At 43.0% G+C, this 24,279-nt stretch overlaps 1 protein-coding gene across 13 annotated transcripts in view; it reads right to left on the bottom strand.

Annotated features, from left to right (window-relative positions):
• LOC146718893 (bromodomain adjacent to zinc finger domain protein 2B-like) overlaps positions 1-24,279 on the bottom strand; it is a 67,956-nt gene that overhangs the window by 26,904 nt on the left and 16,773 nt on the right. For all 13 annotated transcript variants that reach the window (XM_085457186.1, XM_085457159.1, XM_085457133.1 and 10 more), the window contains exon 3: positions 2,912-3,091. In XM_085457186.1, the coding sequence (XP_085313312.1) occupies positions 2,912-3,089 (178 nt within the window). In that variant the 5' untranslated portion in view covers positions 3,090-3,091. The remainder of the gene's footprint in view (positions 1-2,911; positions 3,092-24,279) is intronic.

A 24,279-nucleotide genomic window follows, 5' to 3' on the forward strand; every position in this document is an offset into this window, starting at 1 on the left:
AGTGCTCGTTGCACCTAAATTTAAACAGCAGCCGTACTGTTTCTGAGCCTGACACACCAGCACTTCAATGTGACTCTCACGCATATACCATGAAACATGCACATTTAGATTACAGACCATGCTGTCATAATCCTATTCTGGCATAGAGCCACTTGTTTATAGCAATTTTTTTTTTTGGTTTAAAATGACTGTCAGAATATGTCACACGGTAACAAAGACTGGATAGTCCCGGTGAGAGAAAGAGGAGCATGCATACGGTGTAAAAAGCTAACCTCCTTCTATTCTTTTGGCATTCAATTTCAGCAGAGAAGAATACTTCATCAACATCATCATCGTCTAGCGTTTTCCTGAGCACAATCATTTCTGGCAGGGGCGACTGCCACGTATTACCTCCTCCCAGAGTCAGATGCAATTTGGTGTGAGCATATTTCATGCAAATTCAATTTCTATTCCAGAAAAGGAGAGCAAGTCTGCTTGATGCCTCTGCATAAGCCAGGTAATACACATGCAAAAAAAAGAAAGAAAGAAAAAAAGGAAGAAAAAGTGATGACTGAAGAAAAGGAAAGTGTTGTGCACAGTGCGGATGAAAATGTCAAACTACTATACACATGCACACAGAAATGTAAAGCAGAGTGACACGGAAGAGGAGTGTTTTCAGAGCTAATGCAGTACATGGTCTATTAGTATGGCCAGTTACATGTGCTTTATAGCACAAAAAAAACAAAACAAAACACTGGAGAAGACTATGAAATGAGTGTGAATCAAATTGTTTGCGCGTATGTGGCCATACCAGGAGAGCTGGCAGGATGAGAGTATAGCCCTTTGTGTTGGTGCCAAGGCCCTTCTCTGCCACAAGACAGCAAAATCTGCCTTTTGAATGGCATTAGAATATGCTGAATATGTAGAGCCCGCCTTGCCAGTGTCAGCTAGTGGATACGAAGATAAACGACTGCAATGCAACCCCCAGAAAGGCCAGCCACAGCATTCGCTTATGCCTGGGGTGCCCACCTCTCTTGCCCCCCCTCCCCCCCGCACACCCCCTTCTTTTCTAGGCAACACAAAGTGACATCTGCAAATGCCTTTTCAATATTAATGCAGGCTTCCAGAAGGCGAATAATTAAATCTAAAAATTTGAATCGAGAAAGAGGCACGGGAAAGACATACCTTGGATTACCTACTCGCTCTTCCTCACCCCCCCCCCCCCTTTCTCCCCCCCTCCCCCCCTCCCCCGCTCCCTCGCCCTCTTTCTCATTCTGTTTCAATCCTTCCTCCACTCTGACAAACTGCACCGCCTGCTTTTTTCATGTTTGGATGCTGCCGAAGGGGGATTAATTTGTTGTTTGTTGCAGTCAATCAAATTTCCACAGACAGATTTAAGTTAATTGCATCCGTGAGTTGATCCCAGAAGGAGAGAGTGCTACAAGCGCAGATCAGCTTTTATTCTCCAAGTGATATCCTCATCAATGACACATGCACACACACATAAACAGGAGTCCATGTATTTCTTTTTTTTTTTCTTTAACTTTTTCATGCGTTCCTAAGATACTTTTTCGTAAGTGTTTTTGGCACACAGGCAAAGGACGATGAATCGATGCCCGCACAGTCTGTGATGATTCTATATCGGTATTAACATATATTTATACCGATGGTATCTGCTCACAATATACACTTGACATGTTCTTGCTGTTCTGCATGAGAATGTTTTTGCTTTTAATTGTGATTCAAGTTGCTTTACTCCACTACAAGTTTGAGCTAAAGCGCGCACACACTGAACAAGGCGCTGTGTGTGAAATGAAGACGAACTGCTTGCTTGATTTCCCACAAAGCACAGCAAAAGTTCAGAGCTAACAGTCTGCCTCTCAGCATTTCATTTGATGCTCAGTCCAAAATCGCTTATCTAGAAAATCTGAGCACGCGTAACGGCACACAGGGATAAGAGGGATTTATAATGCATAAGAAGGAGACACTCCTAATGGCTTCTTCTTTGGGGCAACATTGAGGATATGGAGGACAAAACAACAGGCTTCATTTTCTATCCTCTCTACTTCTTCCTTTTCTCGTAACAGAGAGAAAACACGACAATCATGGAGAAAGCTAGATATCCTATTCCCTACTCAGTGCGATGGTGGTTTTGTTTGTGCGTGTGTTTGTGTGTGTGTGTGTACATAACAGGCCTACGAAAAAAAACAGCAAAAACAGCAAGACATTAAGAGATGAGGAAAACGAAAGTATGAGCAAATGATTCACTCTCACACAAGGGATATTTGAAAAACACACTGAGATACAACAGATACACACACTCACACCATATATACACACTCCTCTTTGCCTAATGGCTTTGACCAATACATAGAAAGGCGGCTGGATGCTGGACAGGGATGACTAGACACTGAGTGGCTAACAAATGTTAAATCATGCAGGCAGAGGCGCTTTCTCTCTCTCTTTCTCACACACAGACACACACATACACACATGCATCCATGCACAGTGGCGTGCTGAGCCTGACTCCGAGGCAGCTGGAGCCAGAGAGCTGAAGGTTGTCAGGAGACATGGCGAAGCATGTGTGTGTTTCTCACACAAAAGAGCCCCCTAATTGTTTGGGATTCATTAATGCAGCAGCTTTTCAATTGCAACCCAAGCTGTCAGGAAAAAAAAAAGAGAAATCCATGTAACTGGAAGAGAGGTGTATTCACACCGGCTGCAAAATAACTGTGTAATTAACACTGGAAAAAACTCATTTTTCATGGTAAAGAAATGAGAAAGATTCTGAATGCTATCGAGACATGAAGGCGGCCATATTTCGGGGCATCTTGTTATGGTTATGTGAAAACTGTTTGCACCGTGTGTTGGTATTTTTCCTCCTCTGTACGCACGGTTTCAGAGACAGAAGATTGACACAACTGTTTCTTACCAGAGGCGCTGAGGGTGGATCCCAGTGCTGAGGGGCTCGGGGCCAGGCTGCTCTTAGAGTGCGGAGCAGGTGATGACGAAGAGGAAGAAGAAGAGGATGAGGAAGAGGCCGCAGGGGAGGAGGTGCGAGCAGCAGACAGGGTGGGTGCAGGGGAGACCAGCCGCTCTCCAGACTCCATATCTGTCAAACACAATCCAATCAGCAGGGTTACAATAGGAAAGAACACCCACCCGTACACTGACAAACACACACTTAAATGCGTACACACAACTGCATACTGTGCCCCCCTCCAACACACACATTCGAGCACGCCCATGCACAAGCAACCACACACACACACACACCTCCTGACACTTTTCCTTTCACATCTCACTTCCCCTGAACAATATTTCCATTTAGCCATGCTCACTGGCTCCCAGCCTCTATTGATTCAATATGGGGTAGGACGGAGGATGACATGTTTAAGGACTCTGATAAGGGACAACAAAGCAGGTTTCACATTTTGATGCAGGAACATGCCCCTGCTGAGAATCTGTTCCACAGCGGGACGGCCACTTTTTACAAGAAACTTGCTCTGGTGAGTTTGAAGTGGGACAGTTGAAATGACAAAGGTTAGGCAAAATGTCAAACACAACATAGACGAATAACATATTTGTCACTTTTCCTGTCACTCGCGGGGACTCAGAAGTGTGTGCAAACTCACACATGTCTGTACCTGCGTTTTACAAACAGGATTCCTTTACACATCCCTGATAAAAAAAATTTTTAAAAGTCATTCAAATTAAAAGAGCTCTTTGAGGCCTTTAAAGACAGCATTACTCTCTGCCTCCTTTCACTTGGAACCAGAACTAAATGGATAGGCTTTTAGATGATTGGTGCATTAACCAACACGGTAGCTTTTTTCCCATTATCGGTTTCACAGAGTTACCATGCCAGCCATTATCAACCAACCAACAACACAAACCCTCACAAGAAACATTTGGCCATTCTGCAGTCAAATATTTTACTTACATTATTCAGCTCTAATCCCCTTTTGCTTACAACTGAGAACACAATGTGGCTATGCCCACACAACCGCTGACTTGTGGAGGCAAACAAATATAAAACACACACATTGACACACACACACACACGTTCACACATTACAGCCCCCACTGCAGACAGACACACACATACACAAAAATCACCTCCCCTGTCTATCACATCAACCTGACTCTTTTTCTCTCTTCTCTTTTTCCATATCCCTCTGCCTGACACTAATCCAGGACTGAAAATCCCCTTCAAAAGCACAGTTTGCAGATTGTGTTTTACAGGCAGGCTTTGTTATTGTGTCATTACACATAAACAGTCTCTGCCTCCATCTCTCTTTCCCTCTCTCTTTCGCCTTCTCTCTCGCTCCTGCCACCCCTCCGCCACCCTCCCTCCCTCCCTCTCTCCTCTGCAGTGGGAGCAGAGCCACTGATTAAATCTCTGAGACAAAAGCTGCTATCCTCTGAATATCAAGTATCAGCCTTTCGCCAGGAGCAACACTGACAAGAGAGAGAGAGAGAGAGAGAGAGAGACGCGGATGACAAGAAAACCTGCTGCAGTCCACGGGGAGGAGGCTGGTGTGCCATCGGACTTGGGCAGCCATCCCCGCCACTGCTGCAGTGAAAAAGAGGTTGGCTGTGCAAATAAGAGCAAGGTCAAAGGTCCTTCGAATTGTATCTCACGCGAGGTGACAGGATGTGGGTTAAAGAGACAAATTATCAACCTAAACGGGCAGTGAATGAATGTTACATGTTAGTTACAAGAATACGTTTCCAGCTGAGTGAAGATGGGGAGTTTATCCTAATTTCAAACCCACCCCACCCGCACCAAAAGAAACTGTTACCTCTGTGCCACACTTTGTTGCATGAATGGCTGTCACACTCTATGCTCCTTCACTCTGGCTGTCACCTTTTAAATGTCAGGTCAGGGTGTAAAGAAAAAAAATGGAAAAAGGATTCTTTCACAAGATTTAAAGAAAAAGTGACTTTTCTGTATTTGCGTCTGGCCAAAAAAAAAAAAAAAAAAGCAAGTATCATCAAAAGTGTTGTGAAAATGGAGAGGAGCTGTGGCCCTTCATAATTATCATAATGCACATGAAAACAAAAGGCTTGTGTCTCGGAGGACGATCAGGCTTACGTGGTGTCAGCTGGTAAGTGAAGCGGATCATTTCCCTACCTTTTCACAGGAAGGGAGAAACATAGACAGAGGGAGGGAAAGAGAGTTTGAGAGATTGAGAAGGAAAAAGGAATAAGCAAGACAATATACTCTGATTTTGTTGTGGGGTGTAGAGGGGGTATGGGGGGAGGTGGGAAAGGCAGAAGAAAGGGAAAGAGTGGAGAAGATGAAGGACAGCCTGTAAACCATTTCTGTCGTTTCTCAATATCTGCACTTAATGCCTCGCCTTGTCAAAATGTGATGATGTGAACAGAATTGATTTCCCCCCCTAACAAACAACAAAAAAGCAATCCCTTCTTTGCAGAGGTGTAAAGCAGAGCTACCCTCCCCCTCATCTCCTCTCATCTCTCACAATCTCTCAAAGGGCCTCTTCCTGGGATGAGAGACGGAAAGAGAGAGAGAGAAAGGACAGCGGGGGGAAAGAAACGACTGCGGGGCGAGTCCATCTTCCTCTGACAACTACAAACTGATCACTTAGAGCAATTAAATCTAATAACAATAATAAGATTGGGCTCAGCAATGTACCACCAAATGCACAGCAACAACAATGATTGCAACAATAATGGAGCGCCAAGGTATTTAAGGATCCAATCCTGACTTAATTATGAGAAATTAAAATGGATTTAGCATCAGAATTAGCTTGATTTTATAGGTAATTAACGGCACACCACAGTGGCGGTATAAGGCAAGCGTTATAATCTCCGTGAACGGCTAAATCAATTTGACTTGAACAACACCAACCAATCAACAGAGAACGCCGCAACCAGAAACAGCAGGTCTCGCAGATGCAAGGAGAGGGAGAATTTATGCTAATAGCTGAACTATGATTTATAAGATGTGTTCCAGCACCGGATTCGCAGTCACGTCCACAAATACAACACAGCACCCAGCTGTCAACGCATGCGGCTAATAGTGGTTAGACGCAGCGGCCCTTCAGGAGATAGTGTAGCTATAAACAGCTCTGCAGTTTTATGATTGCACTTGGCCTTCATATAGGAGCCTTCACACGTCAGTGTGATCTGAAAGGAGGGCGGAATAGCATAAAGGAGAGATAGTGTGAGTGCACTTGGTGGCCTGTGCTGCTCGGTATCGCGGCCTTACATCATGCATTTGTTTTGTGGTGTTGTGTGTCTGTGCTGCGTGTATGTAGCGGTGCTCTGTTACACATGCGGCGGTTTAACAAAAGACTCCCAATGCATGTGCCTATGGAAGTGTTTGTGGGCACGTATGTGTGTGAGTGTGTGTGTGTCGCATCTTCAAACTATTCAACCTCCTGTGTATGTGTGTCTCCTGCCCCTTTTCTCCTCACCCCTTCAATGCACACACAAAACACACACATACGCATACACACAGTAACAGATGGCTGATACTAACTGAGATAATCCGCCAACAGAGTCATCAGCATGGATCAGTGGTAATCAGAGTGTGGACACAATGTCTCTTCTCCAGCCGTAATGGAAGGAGCGCCTGGCGCAAGAGAAGGGAAATGCATTATTCCCCATGATGCCCTGACCTCATTCAAAGACACACACAGCGGCTCCCAGCTCCCTTTCTTTTTTCTCCTCACCATAGACAACAAAGAGTATATCATCGCTGCTTCTACAACATTCACTCTCCCCTCCAGATCTCTCGCTCCCTACCTTTTATTGTGATGTGCAACTGTGTCTAAAGCAGACCTCTGTGTTCAGTCAGCCAAAAAAAAGAAAGAAAAAAATGTCAACATAGCAAGTGTGTCATGATGAAGGTTGTTGGTAACAAAAAGGATTGGAGTGAGTAATCATCAGTTTTACAGTGTTATTTTTTCCTATTATTGCTCAAAACAACCATACTGACTTATCGCATAGCCAGTCAAAGTCTTTCTGAGAATTAATAATGCTTGTTATAAGTCTAATATCAAGACACGTTGGTTATCAGGTAGGGGGAAAACGGCCAGTAAGTAAGTGGTGAATCACTCACTCCAAAAGGCATAGCACACACAAAGCAGTACTTTCTGTTGCGCTAGTGTTCGCCAAAGTGAGATCATTGACACTGTCTGAATCAGCAACAAGACCTCTTATTTCTGATCTTGTGAAGCTGCTGTTCAGCCTCACTGCTTGAACTTCCCATCTGTCCGTGTGTTCCTATAGGTTCGTGTGGGTGTATGTTTTTGTAGGCACGACATGTTCGTATGGATGTGGATGCCTGCGCTTTGCATGCTTGTTGGCAATGAATGCTGACCGAATGCACGCACAAGCTTGCTTGACCCCATTTCTCCTCCCTTTGCTCTCCCCCACCACCACCCCTCCCCTTCCTTCTCCGCATACATACCATCAGCCAGGAAATGACATAATCAGGGATCTTGGCAAAAGAAAAAAAAAAAAAAAGTGACAACCTTTGTCCCATGTCAAACATCAACTCAGAGAACATTTAAAGAGACAGTGTGTACTCTGTTACATCATGGTTTAGCACTGATTGTGTGGCTTTATTAATCAGCTAATTGTTATAGCTCTATTTTACTTGGAGTGTTTTATCACTGAGACACTCCATTACACACACTTTTTTTTTCTTTTTTAATTAATGAAGTACAAAAAGTAAAGAACACTGAATAACTGAATAATCATATTAAACTGGTTTTGCACAAAAACTGCATAACTGCATGGTGAACTCACAGAGCATTGTGCCAATGCCTGAAAGGGAGTACAAAGAGACAGCATGCCCCAGTGTGGCCTGTCTAGGTGACAACAACTAGAGTGACTCAGACCCCTCCCTCGGCACCACTCCTGCCCAGTGACAGATGGCAGAGCGGGGCATGTAGGGGATGGGCACCATCTCTCACCCTTCCTCAGCTAGCCTTGGCAGTGGTGCTGGCCACAGGTCTTATTACAGCCACACCACTGCCTGCCTGCTTTCATGTAACACTGAAGCTTACCACGCTAGAGCTGCTTACTGCCTGCCAGGTAAAAAAGGTAATGATATGGTCCTGTGTGTAACAAATGGTAGAGTGTGGCGTGTGACAGAAGAGTTTCCAGACTTAGTATTTACCAGGCCCTGGTGTAACCTCTACACATACGCGCATCCATGCAGTGGTAAGAGGCTTTAGATAAAATATAAAACCAAATGGCGTGCCACACGCATTCTGTATATTTTTGAAATGACAAGAAATCAGCTCTTGCCAAATGGCTTTATTTGCCTTTTCAAGCATAGTGTAGATGCCAAAGGCTGGAATCAACACCCCTACTCACCATCCGTCTCTGCTGGGTTCCCAGTGACAATAATGTGATTTTGGGACATGGTGATGACTCAGTGGAGAGGAATAGGATAGGCTTGTCACTTGTGTTTGATGTCAAACCTATGTGTGACAGAATAGTGTTACTCAGCTCAACCAGACATAGCACTACTCCCATTTCCTGGCCATAAATAGAAGAGAAAGAGATGATAGTGAGTGTGTCTATGTGCAAGTGTTGCAAAAAAAGAGGATAATCTGTGTGTATCTGTGTGCACACAAGCACACCCTTATGCACCATTCTAAGTATCATAAAGTAAGCTCAATAAGAAAATTCCCATCTCTTATGCTCATTCGCATCTGCATCCACCCAAAGCTAATTATTCTCCCCATGGTAACCTAGCAGGGTCTTCACATCAAAAAACCAGAAGTGTGTATCAGGCAATCATCCCTGATGAATCTGCCCTTCTCCCTCTGCTAGCCACTCACACTCATCTGCCAGTCTCAATGCTCATTACTGTTTTTCTGTAGACTGAACCAGATCTGCTCGCCACTGGCTGCATGTGTCTACAAGAATCTATAATGACTTCAGAGGACTTTGGAAGCACAGAATAACAAAAAAATGCAACGCACATGCACAAACAGACACCCAACAGATGCAGCAGAGGCAAAGTGAGTAGTGAGCCAATGCCTTTTAAGGTTAATTATGATTTAAAACACTTTTTTAAATTACATTTGTGCTAGTTCACCTTTCACTACAGAGCTTTGTATGTAACTCAGTGCACAGCCAAACTGATGATGTGCAAAAAAATGTACCTCGAGGCCTAAAACATTGAGCTCAGATTCTAGAATAACAATTCACTTCACAGAATACATCCTGCATATCAAATCCAGCAGATGCAATTCTCCGGTATTTAAAGAGACCTTTGCAGACGTTTGCACAATTCTGAAGTCGCAAACCATCTCAAAATCTAATAATCATATCTAATTTTTCTCACGAAATTTCCAAAGAGAGCAGTGCAAAAATACTATAATTGCTGTAAATATTAACTTTGATTGTAGTTAATGCCGTTAAATCCTGTGTTTTGAATGCAGAGAAAAAAAAACTACAGCAAAACTGATCCAAAACAGAAGAGCCACAGCAAACCGACGCTGAGTAGCAAAGTATTTAAGCAGAGATTCACCATTTATTGGGCCAGTAAGTGGAATTAGATCAACTGTATTGCATTCTCCGATGATCTGATTGGTCAACATCCTGAAAAGATGTTTCTACCATAAAACGAAATGGTATGTATACATAAAGGACTTAAATTTTATCTGACCTACTTCGTAATGCTAATGCTGCATCCAATAATCTGTCAGTGAAGCGATTGGTGGGTTCCCTGTTTTTACACTTATAAAAATTCATGTATGAACAGGTCAGGTTTGCAGGAGGATCTCTTCTTCAAACTTAGCATGATCCCAGCTCAATCCACACTTTTCAAGGTACAAGAAACAGCTGAACACAGTCTCACAGTGACCCACCCCCCTTAGTTTTTGGGGGGTTTTTTTGTTTTCCAGATTTATTTACAAACCTAAAGACACTTTACATGATAGAAATGGGAGATATTGCAGTTCATTTTCACCTGGACTGAGATGTCTAGCCTCCATTCAATGCTTTAATATTAATTATTATGAACAGAAAGGTCACAAAAATGACTGCAAATGCTGTCAATTAAAACTTCTAGAACAAAAATCAGAATCAACCCAGGAAATTGCAAAGGCTGTAAAATCTAACATCCAGTCATTTTTCTTTAATCTTAACAGACACTGTGTCAATAGTGCAATGTGTAATCTCCCTCAGACTAAGTTGATCAGTGCAAGCTTTGATTCTCTGTTTTGTAATGATGGCATTCCTCAATAACATGTGATGTAATGGCTTAACTGAATACAAAATGTAATAGATGAGATTGCACGTATTTTAAAAGTGTACTATTTCACTGATTTGTTGCATGTTGTTGAGCTCATGTTATGTATGACACCAGTGATGTGAAATGACACACAATCTATGCCATAAAACAAGGTTTACCCACATTGACTACTATTTAACTGACAAAATCTTAATAAGACAAACGTACATATTTAAATGAATGCAGGAAATAATTTTAACTACCAGGAAATAACATCAGTTATTAGAGAATAGCAAGCAAAAAAGGAGCGCGTGAGAGAGAAGAAGATGGGGGGAGGAGAGAAAATGAGCGCAGTACTCCAGATATGCATAATGCAAATGACATGCATGTCAAATAGCAAAACAAACTGACAGTGACAGAACAATGGAATAGCCAGCGAGCGGCCAGTCGTGCTAGAGCAATTGTTTGAGGCCCTCCTGTCCATTTCCATGGGAAGAAAAACATTTAGAGTTCTGTTCGGCTGAAACTTTACTTGCAAGAGATAACTGATATCACTGTGCAAATGTGACAGAATTCGGATAAGTGGTGCGATGGCTGGAATAGCTTATCCAAGACTACCAGTCACTTTTTTTTTTGTTTAATGCTGCTACTGCAGCACATAATGTGTTATTTGACAGAAATGAAAAGACATGTATAGTCACAAACCCTAATTTTTCACTCTTCCTCTCAACCACACAAAGCTGCTGCAGTCTTCAGTTTCCTTCCTTTGCTGATTGCAGGGCTCAGAAAATAAGTGTCCATGAAAAGAATAAATTAATTTGGTTTAAATGACCGTTATGGCCAGTAAAAACTAAAAAACTCTTATGGGTGAACCATGCAGCCAGTGGCATCCCAGATCATAGATTTTCTATATAGTTAGCAGCTCACTTAGCAATTACTGCTTAATGAAATGACTGCTCACATCTCTGGCTTATCTCTTCTCCAAATCCCCACCTTAACACCTTTCTCCTGCCCAGTCCTTCTCCCCTTGTGCTCCACTGTTCACACTTCCTCTTATTTCTTGCTTTTATTAAAAACATTACCAACACCTGACAAATTGACTTCATTAACTGCTTTCTTCTCAACACAAACAGACAAATGCTAAAGTGCAAATGAGGTTCGAGGTGCTCTTAACAGAAGGGAGCAGAAAAGAAAGCATGTTTACAGGTATTTAGAGTGGCGAGCAATCCATGGTGTTGCATCTGTGTTTGAACACTGCAATCAGGTGAAGGTCTAAAAAGCCACAGAGTAGTCTTCAGAGCAACAATCTGGCAACCTACAGTAAGCTGTGATGGGAGAAAATCCACCAGCATTAAACTCAATATGTCAATCAGCTGTATTCCTCTGTTCAAATGTGTGCTTTACTTAATGTTAAACATGTGAAAATGACTGGCTGGAGGAGAATGGTGCTGTATTGACAGAGAGGGAGGCAAAGCAGCAGGCAGTCAGCCACTCTGTTCTGCTTCACTGCAACATGGGAGGGAGGCCAGCGTGGACACATACACACACGCACGCACGCACACACGCACAGATGTAAAAACACACATACAGGCATGTACACAGGAGCAAGCACACGCTCGCACAAATGAACACACACTTACACTCTTCCTCTCTCGCTCAGTCTCTCTCTCGCTCTCTAACAAACACATGCACACACTCGCACAAAGTGCAGCAGGTGAGGTGCCAGCACATCACAGCGCTGCCATTTTTCAGTGTCTTGCTCAGGGAGAAGCGCTCTGACATTTTATGAAGCACTCTGCAGAAATCAGCAGCTTGTAATGGCGGCTGGACTGTCACTCCTTTCCACTCTTCACACTCCCTCTATCTCCTTTCCTCACACTGCTTTTAAGATATTATCTCCACTGATTAGCATAATCTAATCAATTTTACAAAATTGGCTTTTAATTACAAAGAAAAATCTTTCTTCTCACAGTTACTGGTTAAGCCTTTGTTTTTGCAAAAAAAAAGAAAGAAAGAAAAAAACTCAAACTGAGGCAAGAAGTAAAACCTCAGCGAAAGGTTAGAAAATGCTACCTATCACACTTGAGTGGGAGAAACAGACTAAGACTGATGTGTTAAGGGTATAAGTGGCAGAAATATCACCGGCTCATCTTCAATATGCTAGACAGCATGACAATATGAAATTAATACATTATGATTCAACAACCTAGTAAATGTCCCTGGTTGTACATGTAATGGTAAACAATTCTTTTAGATATGTGCATTTTAAAGCAGCTGTTTACTCGCTTCTTGTTTTTCTCTCTCTTTTTGACCCTTGGAATCATGGCTGCTAATATGACTGTACGTGCTTACTGGAAAGGCCAAGTGATTAGAAACTCAGATGTTAAATATGTCCTCTGCATAAAAGAAGGGATCTATAACTATGATTAACTCTCTGGCATGTTGTTGTGCCTGACAAGCTCTCTGTTGAGCAATGATTAACAGCTTGTGACTCTACAAACCGCCGCTTGCACATTACCACAATGTTTACATTAGCCAGACCCTCACTGAAGCCATTACTGCTGTTGCTAAGCTAGCACTCATCATTGGAAGCTGAGCAGCGGGCAGCCTGTGGCCCAACAATTTACAATGATGACAAAGGTTGGCAAACGTGGCCTAAAGTTTACCTCTGAAGTTTCACTCAGGGCCAGTTTAACTCAGAACTGTATGCCCACAGGAAAAAAAAATGTGATTCAACTTGAAATATGTGGGAAGTGTCAAGGCCAAATCTCTCAGTGTAGGCTACGCTATAAACCTTAAACTAAGCCGATTTCATTAATGTGACATTAGCATTTGTAATGAGAAAAGGGGGGAAAAACCCTTGGGACATCTTTGTGCTGTTACCACACACACATGAATGTGCATGCCCACGTACAGGCACACACACACACACACACACACGTGCAAACACAAACACACGCAAACACATAAGCTGCGATATCAGCCACTAATTTACATCCATATTACACAAGAATCACAAAATGCAGCCAAAGCACAGAGGGGAGAAAATGTTTGTATGTGCGTAGGTTTTCTAATGAACACCACAGATTAGTTGCTGTAAACTAACTGTGATAGTTAGTTCAACCTTTCCTGATGAGCTGGGCAAATAGTTCCAGACAAATAAAGCCTGGCATTCATTCCCGCTTTATCCTGCTCCAGACGGAAAGGAAGGAAGGAAGACTGTATCAAGAGCAAATCTTCAACAATCCCATCACTTTATTTATAACTTGCCAACGCACAACTCGGAGCTCATGTGATGCGTGACAACACTCCTTGTTTTTTTCTTTGACAAACCAAGCAATACATTAAGCTGACTTGTTTTCTATGTCCCTTTTAAGACTTCTGTCACGGTCTCGCTGGCAGACCGTGGGGATGTGGGGAAAGGAGGACCCAAAATGCAGGACTCTACAGTGCAACAGTGTTTATTTACAGTGGTGACAATCCGAACAACAATAAATCCCCCCGTGCGATCCCAACTCCCGTTCCGTGTCTTCTCCTTTATCCCGTGCTCCGTGCTCTGTCTCCGTTCCCTGTGTACTCTCCGTGTGCTGCCTCCTGGTCGCCACAATTCCTCCTGAGGAAACACGCATACCAAAGGCAGCCGTGAGTACAAAACCTAACAGTAGACTTGCACTAACCTTGCACAATACACTTAAGACTGACGGGAAGTCACTCAACGATCCAGCGTCGAGGAGCTCTCAGCCACACTGTTTTGAAGCTCCTCTGACGAGGCTTGATCGGCGCCAGGTGTGTGTGGATTCCTGGGTGGGACCGGTCAGCTGGCAGGGCCACACCCACCAGGCCTAAAAGTGCCTGCCACGACCGCACCCTCACATACACAAGCACACACCCCTAAACACCTGACAGTACACCAACACGGAAAAACAGGACAGCAGACACAACCATAATAACAACAACCACAATAATGATAATAATAATAATAATAATAATAATAACTACAATAGTAGTCCACACTGCTCACGGACCCCGAATCCCTGGAACTGGGTCCGTGACAACTTCACAGATGTCCTGGCAAGCTTGTGCGTGTTGATTTGCTGGGCGAGTGACTGTAAGGTTTTTGTTTATTCAATATTGAGCTACATGTTTTCAGCGTAACTTTAGGGACCAACGGCCCTGTGCAATTAATGACTGGGTGAGCTGGTTAAAAATCATTTTAAAAAAGCTTGTTGAATCACAATGACATGACACACAATAATATTATTAATAGAAGAATATGCAACTTTGTATTTGTAGAAGTCTTGAGCCACCCCTCGTTTCTTTACATTTTGTTAGAAAAAATAGAAAGTAGGTGCAGTGATTTATAAGCATGTGCCAACATAAATATAATTACAGCACAAAGGAAAAAAACAAAAAAGGTGTTGTACAACTGTAACAACCTTGAAAGTCAATATCTAGTTTAACACAGCCTGAACTCTCATAGAAAAGTCCTCTGTCCTCTAGTTTCTTTAAGTAGTCTTCAGGAATAGTTCCCCAGGCTTCTCGAAGGATATTCAAAGCTCTTATTTGTATGTTGGCTGAGTTTGTTCTGTTCTTTGTCGAGATGACTCTTTCAATAATGGTGAGGTCTGGACTCTGGGAAGGTCGATCCATGACTGAAAGTGTTCCCTTGTGTGTCTGTTTCTATCCAGGTATGCTTTTCTGCATCAGTAGTGTGTTTAAGATCACTGGCAAGATGTTGCCAATCAGATGCTTTCCAGATGGTAGTGGATGCTTGATCAAAATCTGACAGCACTTTTCTGTGTTCATAATTCCATCAACTTTTTCAAGATCTCCAACATCACTGGCTGTAATGCAGCCCCAAACCATGACATAGCCTCCGCCTGTTTTACACATGGCCACAGACATTCACTGTGGTACCTTTCTCCTGACCTTCTTTGTGGAAACTGAAACAATTTCAAACAGAAGTTTAAAATTCGGATTCCCTCCATGAGACCTGTTGTCAGTGATTTTCAGTCCAGTTCTTGTTTAATTTGGCATAGCTCAGTCTTTTCTCATGTGCTGTAGATAGTCTTTAGGCCTGTCAGCCCGTCTTTTGTCCTCCACTTGTTTCGTTTTTTTAAAAGACGCACTGCACATCATGCTGAAGTATGACATGTTTTCAGTTGTTTAAGAATCACCTTTTTGATGCACTAGTAGTTTATGGCTCTCAAACTATTCTTTGGCATTTTTCATAGATTCAACTAAAGAAATGGGAACAAATTATGAGGGCTGCTAGTAAGAAAGTGCCTAAATCTCAATTTAAAAATTGGATCTTTGGTAAACACTTGGTTACCCTTTGTGTGATTCCATTTTTATGCTTGAATGATTCATAGGTCAGTGTTACGTGGCTCAATAAACAAACAAACAAACAAACACATTTTTTAATCTACTTATTCCTTATCTTTTCACTGTTTATATGAGTGATGGATCAAATATTGTGATGTGAGACAACGCTGAAATGGTTTGGCTCTGATGTGCTGTAAAATATAAACATATGGATAAGTACAAAGATATGAATATCTTGCTAAATTTCTGTTTTAGAAGAAAGAAGAATGTAATTTTCACCTTCAAAAAAGTGAAAACTACAAATTATACAACATGGGATATCTGTGGAGATAAAAAAAAAACCCTTGGTGGTGCTAACACATTATTACACGAGTGTTAACGATGATATGAAAAGATGTTATAAGAGAACAAAAAAACCCACTACTATACTGTAACAACAACACGCTATGTGATTAGCGTGTTGTTTATATTTTAATGAGGACCAGGCAGCAAATAGTCACTATGCTTACTGCTGGCTGTAGTGTCATAAAGACTTGTAATGTTGTCTGCTGCCCCCAATAATGAGAGCGGTTTGTAAAGACAAGAGGTTTTTTTTTTAGACTATAACGCCCAAACATATTGGAGGGGGGTTAGATGGAACAAAGGACCCGAGCCAGGATTAAATCAGAGACGTTGTGCACACTTGGAACGCATCTTGGCCATAAACGGGCATCAAGACTAACCAAATGTTGTTTATTTTCACACGTGCCTGTAATTGCAACAATAAGATATGTTGGTGAAAAAAGTATGTGTTTTCTGTTTTTATGACTGTTGAGAAAAATAATTCAAGTTGCTATGTAACTTGCCAAAATGCACGCAGCTGGCAAGCATGTGACCAACGAAAAACAATTTTCACTTCTTCCAAATTCAAAATAAAAGATATCGTCCTTTTTCTTTTCTTTCTTTTAACCACATCAAAAAAAAAAACAAAGAAACTTAGTGTGACCTTCAAGAAACTGTAAAAGGTACATGTTCAACAAAAGATAGCAAGAAACTGACACGAAAACAAGACCATACTATTATAAGACCTCTTTGTTTCTGCATCTGAGCTGGCTTAAAATGAGACAACTCAAGGAAATTCACAGTTCAGTGAGCTGAGATTAAGACCAGAACTGTACAACACTGTGGTCACCACAGTTTGCCTCGAGGCATGCATAATGTTACTCTGACATGGTTTGTTCTGTCTTTCTGTGCTGTTATTGTGACATCTGATGCCATGCAGTTTGGAATAAATGGTCATGGCAAAAAAGAAAAAAGAATCAAGGCATGACATTTGACAAGTGCTATCATCCAATCCTTGTGTTCTTGTAAATGTGACCCTGCCTATACCCTTCCAGTGTTATCAAATGGCAAAATTGGGACATCATGTTTCTACACCCAAGCAAAATTTGTACTAAATTTCATTAAACATTTCACATGAATTAGGGGGAAAAAGCACTTTCCTTTCAGTGCAGTTCAAAGTGTGATAAAACATGACACTTATATAACAAAAGCAGTATCATAATGGGAAACAGCTTCATTTTTCCAGTATCACCTTTCTGTGGCTCTATCCAGGACATTTTCCTCCCTCCTGGGGGCAAATGTTGAAGACCCTTTTAAAAGTCCAGCTGTGCCTTAAAAGAGTTAGTCACACCAGCAATGGGGTGCTTTGAAATGGTGTGCAGAATATCCACCAAGTAGTGCTCCTTTTTTCCCCCCCTTGACATGGCCCTATTTCCTGTATCACCACACTTCCCCTGTGTGATTTCATATAAAAAGCCAAAATATTTGAGTCTCCATTGTCGACTGTGTCAAACCCAGCTTTGACATTACTGCGCTGCAATTGCACTCCCCCAGGTGGATCTACACATGACATACGCACACACACTCATATGCACTTGCACACACTCACACTGACACTCGCAGTTACCTGTGTTCAACTGTCTTTTCATGTGAAACTAGACCCATAACTCCACCCTCTGGATCCTAACACTTCCTTTTAGTTGAGCCAATCGCAAAGCTTGCCATCAGCCCCCGTCTTGTTACCTGATATTATTTCAGGAGGAGTTAAGGAGAGCAAAGAATAGTGTTGGCTCTACATGAATGTCTGCTTGTTTTTTTTGTGCGCGTGTGTGTGTGTATCTGTGCTTGTGTCATGACGAGTAGATTCCTTGTGTAGCGAGGCTGAAACCGAAGCTGCCTGGGCCTGTTGTTGATAGCTGTGTCTCACCCACTCAGTGCCCCAGAGGGAGTCAGGACCAAGACCACTGCTCAGGGTCTGTCTGTTCACACACATGAAACACGGGCTTAGATTACACAGAGCTCAAATATGACTCATCCCAAGGAGGGGGTGGAGGAAGGCCTTCTCTGTTGTTTTGCACAAAAAGCGTGCGCACACGCAGACACACACTGCCCGCAATGATAGCTACATCACAGGCTCAGGAAGAAAGGACCTTGTGGTTCCACACACCTGCCAAAGACAGATGTTAAGAATAAATCAGAGAGAAGCTCAGAGTGAAGAGAAACTCCACACCGCCGTAACTCCACTAACTCACTGCACACTACACTAACTGGAGAGCAAACAGCTGCACATGACAACACACACCAGTGATGAAAGTAACAATAGCATGCATGCACCTGACATGCATACAGAAAGAGGCTACAACAAGGGTGGGAGAAAGAGTGTATTCAAAGTTTCTGTCTCACGGGCTCCGCTGGTGTTTTTTAGCGCTACTTTGCCGCCGTGTAACCAGCTCCCGTCCTCTCTGGAACTGAGGGTGTTTAAGTGCAATTGTTCTGGAAGAAGTCAAAATCCTCCAACGACAGACAAACAAGTCACAACAAGGCTGAAAGCGGTGTGGGTGGTTTTGGAGAGGAAGCTCGTTTTTCCGCTGCTGACTAAGTGAATTTCATGATTTCTTCATGTAAATATAGCACCACTGGGTTATGAAGAATCAACACTTACAAAGCCTGCCCTTTAACTTGTTGCAACGCAGAATAATATGCTCAAAATCTATTTTAAGGGCACTGTGACCTCTAAAAGCACAATTTAAACACCTACACAATATCATCCTACATCCTGTCAGTCATTGTGGCATACTTCCTGGTTCCAGAAATGATGTGTCAAAAAAAGAAAACTTAGATGCATTCACAGACAAGACTGCGGCTTTTGTCTGTGCTGGCACCTATGTCTAGGAGCAGCCGTGTTACTCCTTTTTTTATTATCAATTGACTAGCAAAGGCAGAGTGGCGTATGTAAGTGATGCGTACATGGCATGCATGGGTGTCATAAACAGACACCCTTTATGCTCTGTGGCCCAGAAATAGTGAGTTAACCAACGACAATTTGACTTTATCTCTCTGCGTGCTATCCTGAAATTCCAGCCTACTGGTAAACGCCAACTATGTGGCATCCTGTCACACTACAAAATGCATCTACGTGTACACGTGCGGTTGTTCGGACGTGCGCCGACTCAGGAAAGAAGAAGCGAGTGTGCGTGCTTTGCTTTCTCAAGGGGGACTTTTAAATTACGTTTGTGCAGAACTGAAAAACCGATGCAAGGAGAGTTAAAATTCATTCACAAAGAGTATCACTGGAGGTATTTAAATATCCAGTTAAAAAAAAAGTTTACTCCTGTCCACCATGCTTACAATTATTTGGCAGGATAAATCCCAACTCTGTCCCCTGCGATGCCGATGAGTCTAACATCCATGACTCAAGAGGTCAGGCGGCCCATGCAGGCTGGGAATTATGGGGTTAAGGGGATGAAACCAAGTGTGTAATGTGAGAAGACATGCCAACATGGCTTCTCAGGCAACAAACAGAAAGGCGACAAACATATCTCGGTGATTACGGGGAACGTGAGGTATGTTGGGAAGAAAGACTGTCACATCATCCATGAGGGCAAGCTGGAAGAAGAATTGCAGTGGCTTTTTGAACTGGCTGAGTTTAGACATGTTAATCAGTAACAGCCTGTTGTACTTCAGACGGGAGGAGAGTGAGCACTGGGGTGTGTTTGCGTGTGTGTTTGTGTGTGTCTGGCACGTCCAACACCACTTGGATTTGAGCTGGGTTGAAGAAAGCGAAAGCTCCAGACCAAGAGATGATCCATCTGGACTGTTTCCTTACAAAACATATGGAAAAATGCAGAAGCTTTTTTTTTTTTCCCCTTTTTCTGCCCACAATAGCTATTAATATCGAGCACAGAGCATTTGCTCATGCCCCACTAAGGATTGGAATCCCTTCTGAAACACAGTCATCTTGGAGGATTAGAAAAAAGTGGCCAGGCATTTTCACACACTCACCACATGTATTCTCTGTGTGCAAATATTATAATATAGTCCCATAAACGCTTACAGTAAACTAATTGATGGAACTAAACATATTATTCTCCCAGACACACACACATACATACACATACACGAAACACACACACACACACACACACACACACACAAACACAGACAGGATTTAGGTAAACTGAAATGACGTAATCTGAACCCACAGACATGACATGACTTATTTTGCTCAAGTCATCTGAACAAAGATAGCTTTTCTTTTCCGCTTTGGAAATAATTCTCGCGTGCATCAGCAAGGACCCCTAAATAATCACACCAACTACCTGACAGCAATTGTCCACAGCAGCGCTGAAACCTGTGTTACAATGACAACTCTGTAAATTGTTTTAATTATAGCCAACACAGATAACAGCCTGTGGAAACATCACCCTTTTCTTCAAGTCTTTTTGTGCAAGATGCAAACATACAGTATTCCCTGAAAATCGCAGCTTGTTATGTGTGTATGTGTGTGCACGTATATGCGCGTGTGTGTGTGCGCGCGCGCATGTGAATACAATATTCATTTTGCTGCAGGAGGACAATCTATGCATAACAATGAGAAGCGCTAATGAAATCAGCCATCAACCTGCGATACATACATATTAAAGCAGGACCTCAGAGTGTCATTCGCTTAGTGCATCATTTGTTCCCAGTCGGTTTTTTCTCTCTGCCACCTGACCTTTAGAGTATGTACCCCCCCCCCCCCCACACACCCCCTTCACTTCTCCACGCTAAAAATAGGAAGTGTACCTGCAGTACTGTGGCATTAAGCATACACATGTGTGTGTGCATGTCATTGCAGCACTGCACGAACATCATGACAATTCATTTAGAAATGTATACAGCACTGATTTTGGCACAAATGTTCGTTTTTAGGATTCATACACAGACAGCTAGTGACTGTCTCCTCCAAGTTGAGAGATCTGACGATCACCTCTTAACGGATGATGTCAGCATTACAAATGTTAACCACTGTCAGAGCTGAATCTTTAGTATAATGTCATATCATCCCAACTGCCAGGCGATCATGCTCCTCCCTTCCCTCTAAGCGTGCTTCGTGGCTATGGTCCCTCTGTCTCTCCCTCTCTCTCCCTAACCCCCACCCCCACGCTGGCAGGGAAATGGATCCCTCCACCTGACAGTGGCCATTTTGAGGCTTCTCTCCTCTCCTCTCTACCCCTGCTTCCTGGTAAACAATGGGAGAGGGATAATTGATCAAACAGCCAGGGAACCCTCCGAGCAGGGGAAGGTCACCGCCCGCCAGCCTAGCTCACTGTGAAGGAGGAGGGGTGTGTGTGTGTGTGTGTGTGTGTGTGTGTGTGTGTGTGTGTGTGTGTGTGTTTGGGGGGGGTGTCAGTATGTGTATGAACATTTGTCTGTGTGTATATGTTTTGTGTGTATGATTGTATTGCATCTATGAATGTTTTGTTGTGTATGGCCAACTGTGCAAAAAGGACACAGAGTATTTAGTGTCTATGTACAGTGTGTGTGTGTGTGCGTGTGTGTGGGGTGGGGGGGTGAAGGGGGTCTTTCTGACGCTCTTGAGCTGCCATTTTTCTTCCCTGACAAAGACTCCATCTGCCACAGAGCCATTTGCTGCCTCCCGAGTCGGCAGAGCATTCTGCACGCCGCGTTCACCTTGATGTCACCTCTACACAGCTCACGCCTTGCTGACGCTGTAGACACACACACACACACACACACACACACACACGCACGTACACACACTTGAACACACAACAACACACATTACCTTTTCTCTCATCTAACCAAAGATATATATGCTTATTGTCTCTCACTCACAAACACACACTTTCAGTTTTTGTCATGCACATATTATCTTGGCACTCTCTCTTCACACACACACACACACACACACACACACACACACACACACACACACACACACACACACACACGCACGCACATATTGAATGTGTATGTGTCAAGACAGCGGCCCTCCCTTTTCCTCTGCATGGCTGATATCACTGTGCAACCATCAGCGCTGTGCATTGTGGGAGTGTCTGTTGGGGCAGAGAGACGCGACAGGGGCTGAGGGATTCACACGCCTCTGAAAGACAGCCAGAGGGAGAGAGAGAGAGAGGGAGGGAGACAGGAGGGGAGGGAGGCAGAGAAAAGAGAGAGAGATACGAAGGGGGCCGGTAACTGGAAATGAGAGATGGCATTTTAAAGAGGAAGCTGAATTTCACCTGCAATTACCGTAGCTCCGGGGCACATGGCTCGGTTAAGAGACATTTCATTCCAAAGCCACTGCATATAGCTGCCGCACTGAGCCCTGAGAGGCGCATAAAGAAGCAGGGAGAGAGAAAATAGAGCGGTGGAAAACTCTCCTCTGCCCTAGATGGCCCTCAGCAGATGCAGTGATGAAAGAGTGGAGGCAGTCAGGGATGTTAACTGGTAAATGAAACCTAGCAGAAAGAGGTAGCATAGAAAGGAAAACAAAACAGAACTAAAGTAAGGAAAAACAGACAGATAAAGAGACAGAGAAAAGAAAATGGGTATCACATTCAGCAGGCCTCAACTCAACCATCTGCACACCAGACCAGACGGTTGAACTGGGACTCAGAGCGCACACGCACACGCACGCACAAACACATGTACACCCACTGAACAAAGAGAAAATCAAATCCAATAATCATAGACACTCACTCTCTCACAGTTAACTACAGGGAAAGCTGGCTATGTTTAATGATTAATATCATTCTTAGTATTCATTCTACTCTTTCGATGAAACCTAAACCCTCTCCCTCTATCTCTTCCTCTTTCTTTCTCTCAGAACTCCAAATCAAGCCATAATGGTTTCCCTGAGGCTCAGTGTCCTGGCTAGTTTCACCAGGCACACTGCTGTGTTTCATAGGAGAAGTGTGACTGCACAGAAACCGTAATGAGCTCTCACTGGGAGCTGGGGGCCTCCTGGCACAGCTAATGGCTTCTCCTGACTACAGCTGTATCCAGGTTACAACCTGGCCTGGCACAACAGGCCCTGGGATGCACAGGCCCAGTAGGGACAAACTATTCCCAGCCACAGGCACACAACGTAGGCAGAAAACGCATCCATAGCAGTGGACTGTGTTTAGTGTGTGGGTGTTTGAAGTAGAGAAGGAGGAAAGAAGACCTGGGGAAGAGAGTAAGGGGGCAGGAAGTGGGAGAGGATGTTGAGAGACAAGGGGTTGAGCAGAAACACAGACCAAGGAATACAGACAGTTGAAGACATGTGGTTTGGCCATAAATGCGGCAGATAGACCCAATAAACCTGAAAGCTTTCATAAGGGAAACAGCTGGTGTGTGTGTGTGTGTGTGTGTGTGTGTGTGTGTGTGTGTGTGTGTGTGTGTGTCTAAGACTGGCATGATATCAGATTTTCAACAAAATTATCATGTCCTATCTATCTATAAAGGTTAATATATGCTTGCATAATATAAACATTAGGTCACCATGTCATTTTTGAGTACAGATCTCACCAACACTCCTTTCACAACCACAATGTGCAGACATGTCTTCCTTATTGGGGACAGAAAGGCAAGTCCTCATAATGTAAATCATTAAATTTTAAAGTGATGACATGTTGTCCAGTTAAGGTTAGGTTAAAGTACAGGGGAGTAAGGCAAAGCTAAGCTTGGAATTACTCTCCAGGAAAAGAATGGAAGTCAATGCAAGGCACTGTGGATGTTTATGTGTGTATGTAAGAGAAAGAGATGAGGAAACTCTGTGTGTGTGTGTGTGTGTGTGTGTGTGTGTGTGTGTGTGTGTGTGTGTGTGTGTTTGACTTGGTGGGGGGTGTGGGGGGGTCTGCTTAATTATCTCCATAAGACAGTAACCCTGCATTTTCTAACAGCGCATGCATGCACAGACTAAGTACAGACAATAATGATGGCTTTTTATAATAACAACTCTGCTAATGATAACCAATTACTAATAGTCATATTAACCCATTTGGCTAAGCTTCCAAAATTAAAGCAAAACAAAACACAAAATCAGAACAATCAAGGACAAACAAACATCAAATTTAGAACATAATTGGCTTTAAAACCTTTAAATCTGGTGAACCATGTGACCCACAGAAAAAAAGACAACATCTGGGTTAGGCTGATGAAAGGGCCAAATGCTCTAAGATGACGTCGACAACTTTGCAAAAATGTCTTAGATACCATTTTCTACTCAGGGTGAGGGTAATGTGATTGGTAGGTTGGTAAGTAAGTGCAAGAGATGGCAAAGGATGGATCATCACTTGTTTTCAAACCTAACAGTGAAACAGGCATTAGAGCTGCGTCCAAGGAGCTCAAATTGCAATCCCGTTTGTATGCGGCTAAAAGGTTTGTGATGCATGGGGTTTAAAGGTCTACTCCTAATGTTTCATAAATTACTGGTATAC

Source organism: Copadichromis virginalis, linkage group LG1, assembly GCF_057382275.1.
Source record: "Copadichromis virginalis isolate Kocher_CV1m ecotype Utaka linkage group LG1, C_Virginalis_male_GT1.1, whole genome shotgun sequence".
Lineage (NCBI taxonomy): Eukaryota > Metazoa > Chordata > Actinopteri > Cichliformes > Cichlidae > Copadichromis > Copadichromis virginalis.